Source organism: Natrix helvetica (assembly GCF_964273705.1).
Source record: "Natrix helvetica genome assembly, chromosome: 3".
Lineage (NCBI taxonomy): Eukaryota > Metazoa > Chordata > Lepidosauria > Squamata > Natricidae > Natrix > Natrix helvetica.
In genome coordinates, this window is record NC_138549.1 from 33,028,229 (window position 1) to 33,036,994 (window position 8,766).

The 8,766-nt window shown below is 35.9% G+C and overlaps 1 protein-coding gene across 1 annotated transcript in view; it reads left to right on the plus strand.

The window, feature by feature from the left end:
- Window positions 1-3,092, plus strand: part of ST6GAL2 (ST6 beta-galactoside alpha-2,6-sialyltransferase 2) — a 72,791-nt gene extending 69,699 nt beyond the window's left edge. The window contains exon 6 of the mRNA XM_081949230.1: window positions 2,397-3,092. Coding sequence (XP_081805356.1) covers window positions 2,397-2,659 — 263 coding nt within the window. The 3' untranslated portion in view covers window positions 2,660-3,092. The remainder of the gene's footprint in view (window positions 1-2,396) is intronic.
- The last annotated feature ends 5,674 nt before the right edge of the window (window positions 3,093-8,766 follow it).

Genomic DNA, 8,766 nt, shown 5'->3' on the forward strand with positions numbered 1-8,766 from the left:
TATAACCAAGCATGTCTAGGTAAGAGAACCAAGAATTTGGAAGACAAGCATAATTTTCCAAACAGACATTCCCAAAAATATCTTTATTGAATTACTATTGCCTACATTCTGGATGAATGAATGATCTGGGCTTCCTTGGGCAATTGGTTAGCCAAGAAGAGATTACTGGACCATGTAGATGGGCCAGAGGTCCAATCAGAAGGGCACTTCCAAAGTTGTGAGCTGTCAGAAAGTAGATACGTCCAGTAGCTGAGCTGCTACAAAAGGATGCAGCTGTTAACAAGTTGCATTCACTGTCAGCAAATGTTATTCTTGAAATATATAAGGATTCAACTAGGGAGACAATCTATGTGTATATGTTGTTTTTATGAACCTTTTAATGTCTTGTTTAGTTTTGATTTATTCTTGTGGTTTTTTTACTTTGAGTTTGTATTTTAATTTTGTGAATAAAAATTGAAAAATATTGAAAGAAAAAGTTGCATTCACTGTCAGCAAATGTTGCCGCATTCTTAAAGAAAAGACAATTCAGATAATGTTTTCCATGTACTGATATCCAACTGAGTTATAAACAGAAAGGTTCAACTTTATTTTTCCATATCTTTGTTTTTATCATTTCAAAGTATAATTGTTTACATACAAGTTGTCCTACAACAGTAGTGGAGCCTGCCCATTTCAGTCTTAAATTGTGATGATTGTAGAGAGTTACTCAGTGACCAATCTAATTTTACCTTTTCTTCAGTGGTTAAGCCAACCAGTGGTTGGTTATATGCTGGTTTTCTTTAAAAAATATTTTAAAAGTCAGTCACATGACTGTGGGATGCTGCAAATGGCCATAAATGCAGGCCAATGGCCAAAATGTGACTGTGGGCAGTCATTGGAACTTTGGGATTGAGTCATACGTTGCCTTGGGAAGGTCAATCATAACTTTGAAAGCTAAGCAGAATGATTTGGGATAGATAAGAAGCAGTGGTAAATTTTATACGTTGATTGCAATAACAGTTTGTTCACCAGAAAATTTGAAATTTTTATCTTACTGTTTTATTATTGTTTTTACCTGTTAACTATTTTGTCATTAATATAGTAGGTAGATGACAGGTTAATAATCTGCAAATAGAATTAGTAGTTTAAAAATGTGGGGTCTTTCATAGGACATTAATATTGTTAATATATTTATCAGTATTCAACTGGGGGGGATAATAGGTGTAGGTGAGTTAGTGCAGTTTTTTAATGTCTTGTTTGTTTAGTGGGGTTTTTTGTTTTTTTAATTCTTGGTGTTTTTTATTTTAACTTTTTTTAAAATAAAATAAGAAATAGAAAATGATTATCAGTTGTAAATTGGGGACTTCTTTATTCAAGAGATTTTATAGGCACTTGAAGTACAGACCCAGTGTTTGCAATGGGAGCATATATTTTTTTCAAAAGTTCAACATTTCACTGGATCCCATTTATCCTTAAAGTCAGATGAGAAAATAGAATGCCTTGTTGATTAAAAATAATGCAGAGATTTGCTACTATTTTAATAAATCCAAGGATTATGCTTATCTTGCAGCACAGAATTTAGTACCATATTTTACTTTTTATTCTAATACACAGTTATGTTATTTTCCTGTTTATGCTGTACTTCATGCTCCCAAACCTAGCGTCATCCAGATGTGTTGGTGACTCTGGTTTCTGGTGGTTGCTATTATAACCAGGTTGAAGCATGATTTTGTCCTGGTAACCAAACATGTATATTAATAACAGGGTACAATAAAATGTTTTTAACCTTCATTTTGTGAAAGCCAATTCCATTTAGAAATTTTTCATTTGACATTTATATATGTGTGTGTGTATTGTGTCACAACCCCTAGTATGCCCAAATATGGGAGGGAGCATACTGCTTCCCTTTTCTGTCTATCACCCCCCCCCCCAGGAGCCATCCAGGCAGAAAGCCTTTTTATATGTTGCCTTGTTACATTTGTGTTGCATTTGTGCTGATAAATAAATAAAGGGAGACTAGTATAGATCTATTTCAAGCTATTTAGCTCTCATCAGCTAGCCATACCCTTACTGGGAATTGAATACTGGTTCAATAGTTACTGATGAGTATGAATTGGCATAGGCCCGTGATGGCAAACCTATGGCACATGTGCCACAGGTGGCATGCGGAGCCATATTTGCTGGCGCAGCAGCCCTCAGCTCTAGGGTGCATGCGCGCACTGGCTAGCTGATTTTCGGCCTTCTAGAGGACCGGGGGAGGCCATTTCCGAATCTATACTAGTCTCCCTTTATTTATTTATCAGCACAAATGCAACACAAATATATATGCAGCCATGAAAAGACAAACGGAGTTGACATTGTAATTGCATATTACAGTCTGTGGCGAAACTGCAGTTACGTGTGTGCTTTATTTTTAGGGATTCTCATCATGATGTCCATGTGCAGTGAAGTCCACGTGTACGAATATATTCCATCCATCCGACAAACTGATCTTTGCCACTATCATGAACACTATCATGATGCAGCTTGTACCTTGGGGGCTTATCACCCTCTGCTTTATGAGAAACTGCTGGTGCAGAGGATGAACACAGGAATCAAGGAGGATTTATATCGGAAAGGAAAAGTGATTTTGCCAGGGTTTCGGTCAGCGAGATGCCGACAACGATTCTGGTTCCCATAAGAATGATATCTTTCTCAAACAATGTGCAATAAGGTGCTATAGTCATACTGATAAATAGCAGAAATACTTGAAAAATGGATCCTAGACTAACCAGTCTTTAGTCTACAGTGTATAGCTAAGTAGCAGGCATGATGGGAATTCTTGTTTCTAGGGCCTCTTTCTTTTTTCTTTGTAAGGTTTTTTTTAAAGATGTAGCTTTTTGAGAAATGCAAAATATAGTGAAAATAAACTTGAGTATTTATATGTGGTTTGCCAGAAAACATCAACATTTCTACTTACACGTGTCAGATTAAAGCCTTTTAGAAGAAGCATTTTATTAGTTTAGTGTAATCCAATAAAAAAGTTCTTAGAACAAAAATAAAAATGGAATCATAGCAAACAGATCTAGCCTAGGATTTCTACCCTTTCCCTATTCTAAAAAGAATAAAAACTGGATGTGTATTTAATACAATTGGCCATATTCTTTTCATTCATTATTTTGTCTAGTGCTAGAACATGGCATCCCTGTCTTATAAATATTTTGTGCTAGTCTATTTTAAAATTAAGACTGTATTTGATTAAATAGATAGATAGATGATAGATAGATAGATTGATAGATAGATTGATAGATAAAAAAGAGTGACAAAAGAGAAACTACCTATTATTTCAGAAAACAGTTTATTATTTTGACCTGATGCATTAGCCAAACAACCCTCTAAAAATCCACAGGGGGAAAAAAAGATCCTGCACAGTGGAAGAGTGCATGGTTTGTATGCAGGAGATTCCAAGTTAAATTCCAGCATCTCCAGCTAAGGCTAGGGGGAGGATCTAATTATTGCCAATAAGTATTGGATTAGATCAGGGGTGTCAAACTCCTGGCTGTTGGGGTGGATGCATCATGCGCTGACCATGTCCACCCCCGTTTTAGAAAAGGGGGGGAGTCGCAATACGACAACGTGACAACGTGAGTTTCACACCCCTGGATTAGATAGATCAGTGATCTATGAAGCAGGTTGTTTTCTGTAAAGCAACTTATACTGATTGAGGAATATTAAAGTGTTACTTTTGCCTTTGACAATTGGTCCAGGTTTTGAGCAGGCAAAATAGATATAGAAACTGATATTTATATGGATCATTGAAAAACGTTTGTTAGAACAAACTATAGTCCATTTTTATTCCAAAAACAAACAAGTTGATGCCTCAGGGAAGTTCAGATGTAGAGCTTAAAGCTTCTAGACCCCCATGGAGACAGAGACTTCCTCTGAATCCAATATTTGGCCATTAGCTAACCATTTTCTTAAATATGAAGAGCTGTTGAGCTGCCTTGCCTAAAGTGAGTATTTGGCATTACCAAAAATATTTACTTTGTACCCTGACTAAAATTGGCACTTTTTACAAATTAGTTTGGGTCAGGATGAACAAGGTTGGTGTTTCAAAACTACACAGGAAACGCTATTGTTTACTAAAATGGCCATGCATAGCCTTTAGGATGCTTCCAGAGTGCTTCTGGGAGCTGGGGAGGGCAAAAATGATCAAAACATGGGCTGTTTTTTGCTTGTTTTTGCTTCATCCCAGCCCCCAGGAGCACTCTATAAGCCTCCTAAAAGCTGTGCATGCCCTTTTTTTTTTTTTTTTTTGACAAAAATGGTCCCATTTTCGTGAAAAATGGGCCGTTTTTGGGAGGTCTGCAGAGTGCAAAAACTTTTTTTAAAAAATTTGCCTCTTCAAAATCTTGGTGCATCTTATACTCAGTTGCGTCCTATACGCGGAAAAATATGGTAACTAAAATAATGTACCTAGTACACATTTTTATGACGTGCGCTGAATCATAAGCAGGCCTGATGGAAAAAATGGCCAATTGTACATTCTGTTCTTTAGATAAACATGCTCTTTTTAATAATGTGCATTCAGCTGAGTTTGTGCACCTGCTGCTTTTTACCAATAAGCAGCCAAAGCAGACTTTATTATTTTAAAAAGTATCATTTGATATATGGCAGTATACTTTGAGCAGTCACTTTAACCAAGTGTCATTTGATATTCCTTCAAGGATTTTTATTCAGTATATAGTGCCAAATGGTCTTTTTCCAAGTATTGCTTGTTTTCCAAATATGGACTAGCATAAACTTATGGATGCCATGATCCTCCTTTTGAACTAAACTTTATTTCTTATGTCACTATTTCAAATATTCCAATGCAACCACTTCTACCATTTTAAGTTGTGGTTGTTTATTCTATCAATTACAATAGCCTTAGGCTGTGAAGTTTAGAAATATATACACCGGTATACTGTATGTTCTTGACACTTCTTCTGAGATAATTGGTTTTACAAGAGAAGAGTTCCTGTGTATTTTACTCCTATGTAATCCAGGGGGAGAAATAAGAGAAAAAGAACAGAAGGATATTGGTGTGACACTCTGTTCTTTCTAATTCTGTGTTACTAATTTTTTTAAATGTCATGAGTAGAAGAAAACAGAATGAATTACAGATTATTGGAAGTTTATTTCTTTTGAGACAGTAAATGAATGTGAACTAAATGTTAAATAGAATGTGTATATTTTTAGGTCACCTTACTATATATTCAAAGAGAGGGAAAGAGAGAGCATGTACAAACATGCATTTCAGTTTATCTATAAATACTGCATTATTAACATTGTACTATAATTCAGTGAAAAATCTCACAAACGCATGTAAATTCTGTTTAAGAGTTCGCTTTATTTGCTGGTTTAAAGAGAAAATACAGGTAGTTCTTGACTTATAGCCACAATTGAGGCCAACATTTCTGCTGCTAAGCAAGGTAGTTGTTAAGTAAGTCCTGTTCTATTTAATGACCTTTTTGCCGTGGCAAAAGTTAACATGACTTACAGTTAAGTGAGTCATGTATTTGTTAAGCAAATTTGGCTTTCCTCGTTGATTTGCAAACGACACTCCCAGGGTCCTGGGTTGCTGCAACCATCATAAATACAAGCTCAAGTTTTATTGGGTGGCTGTGGGGATGCTGCAACAGTCATAAGTGTGAGAACTGATCATAAGTCACTTTTTAAGTGCCATTGTAACTTTGGTCATTAAATGAATGGTTGTAAGTCAAGGACTACCTGTAATGTTTTTTTAAAGGCAGGGATTGATTGGGAAGGTAAGTTTCAGTTGACACAAACACTATTCTGATAGCCTCACTTATCTCTGTATTGATAATGATACAGGTGAAAAACTGCACTCAACTCTTTTGATAAATGATTCATTTTCTGTTATTTTATGATCTATACTTTCCACTGTGAATTTTTTAATGTGGTGCTCTCGATTTTTATAAATAATGCCTTCAAATGGTGAAATTGAAATGTTTTTATGTATATTGCAGGGAATGAACTATTGAGCCAATTTTTCGTTGCTAGACAAAAAGACAATATTCATTAAAGTGTATTCTTCTAATCTTATACATAATTTGAAGGCGTATTTAAGCTATCATTGGTCTTCCTGTTAGCCTTGCTTTCTGAAATCTTGTTTTTTAATCATTGTTTATATCCAACATGTGTTCTCTTATTCTGTCTGGGCACTTAAAAAGAGTAAAACCCACTTTAGAAGTAGAATCCAGTTTCCTATGAATTTCAGCTTTTATGATGTTAAAAGATAGAGTTCTTACATACAAGATTAGACATTCAAGATAAATTGAAAGTGGGGTCACTGGAATTTTAGAAGTCAAGGGTGTCCAGATAAGATTTTTAATTGGCCTGGGAGAGGAATTGTGTGGTTTGTGTGGTCTTCACAGAACACACAGCGTTGTTTAGTTAAGTCTCTGAATCAATTTCTCTGGTGGAACCTGAGTTGCCTTGAACTCTGAAAATTTAATTACTTTTAATAATGAGTACAAATAGCCCTATTCATGTATAAACAATGCCTTCTTATGAATTAGAAGAGTTTTCCTGGGTTTAGTTCTAAAGATAATATTCTAGTACTCTCAAAAGGATTTACTTTCAAATAGAAAGTTAATCTTAATCTTGAGGCAATTACAAAAATTGGAAGATGAGAAGTATTTAGTATCATTTCAGTTATATAATGGTGGGATTAGTACAGAAAGTCCCTGGATGACTTTGGGCTAGTTATTAGCCTCAAAAGAGTTGTTGTAGAGGGAGTTAAATTGAAGAACAATACTGTGTATGTCGCTTTGAATTCCAAGAGAAAAATATTGATGTTGATGTAGCAAGCAAATATAACATTTAAATCATACTTTCAATCAGAATATCAGACTTGGAAAGGACCCTGGAGGTCTTCTACTCCAAACCCCTACTCAAGCAAGTAACCCTATATCTCTTCCTAAAAATATCCAGTGTTGGAGTACCCACAACATCTGGAGGCAACTCATTTCACTGATTAATTGTAGTGTCACAAATTTTACCTTTAATTCTAGGTTGCTTCTCTCCTTAGTTCCCATCCATTGCTCTTGTTCTGCCTTCAAGTGCTTAGTTGACTACCTCTTTTTTGTGGCAGCCCCTGAGATATTAGAACACTGCTATCATATCACCCAGAGTCCTTCTTTTCATTAAACTAAAAATACCCAATCCCTGCGACCGTTCTTCATATGTTTTAGCCTACAGTCCCCTAATCATTTTTGTTGCTTTTCTCTGCACTCTTTCTAGAGTTTCAACAACTTCTTTATATCATGGCAATCAAGCCAAAAAAGTTGCTTGCCCCTTCTGTTGTTATCCCAGATAGCCTGCCAAACAGTGGATAAAGTTAGTACAAAGAAGTACCATATTTTTCGCTCCACAAGACACACCTAGGTTTAGAGGAGGAAAACAAGGAGAAAAAATATTCCACCCCATGGCACCCACCACCAGTCAGCTGAGCGACAGCTGGATCCCAGCTCCCCTAGCCTTGCCAATCAGCGGGCTAGCCAACCAGAAACGCCACCATTGCTTCCTCCTCCATGTCTGTTGCCTCCACTGGGGAACGCTGGAGCCTTCGCCATCGAGCAGCTGATCAGCGGTTGGATCAGCCTCCCAGAATATTGCCGATCAGCTGTTCCAGGTGGCACTGACACAATATTCACTTCATAAGATGCACAGACATTTCCACTACTTTGAGTGTGTGTGGGTGCATCTTATGTAGCGAAAAATACAGTAAGTGACTGAGGACAGGACAACTAAATTTCCACTACTTTAATTAAAATTAAATATGTTAATATGATCACATCTCATGTACATAACAGGCAATAATAAGCTTTAGCTACTGTGCTGTGTTTGTTCCTTCTGGTGGAGTGATGAGATCACTCTTCTTACTTAAAGTCACCATAGTTTGTCATTACTGCACATCTGTATGTATGAAAAGTGCAAATTATTGTTAGTTTAAATTATAGATAGTTGTCACAATCCAGGACAGAGCGAGGAAGTTCTTTGTTATTTTTGGATGAAGTTTTCTTAAAAGCAAAATCTTTGATAATTATGTGAAATTTACCTGCTTATGCTATCAGTGTTGACAACAAAGCAGCAGGAAACCATAACACTTTTTTAGGAACTAAATTTAGGGGCCATGAAAAATAGCTCTATTGCTGCAGATGATTACCCTGGTTTAAATTTAACATAATTGATCCTTTGGTAACATAGTAAAGTACATGGGAGGGGGGGAGTGTTTATGCCCATATATAAATAGCCTCATTCCAGATAATTAAACTATGGTTAGCACAGCCTTGACAAATGTCATCTAGTATTTTAGCCTCTAGTTTCTATCATCTCCAATTACTGGAATGGAAATGATGAGAAATACAGTATAAAACAGCTAGATTTAAAAGAGTTTAATCCAAATGACAGAATTTAAACTTTAAGGAATACATCTAAGCACACTTATTTGAAAGTATCATCTAGTAGAGTCAATGGTATTTATTGCCAAAGGGAGGGTCTGAGTTGTAAATATTTCGTTGTATTTAAGTACAATGACAATAAAGATTATACTTACTTATGTGTAATGAGGTGAAATATGTACTTGCAATGTTTTAGTCTTAGCTTTTTCTCATACACGAATTATTAAAAGCAAGCAGAACAATTTGGACTAATTTTAAGGCAATCATGTAAAACTGGATTTCAGAATGTAAAGACTTGCTTGAAGAGGTTTTGTAGCCACAGAGCATCGGTCTTATATTT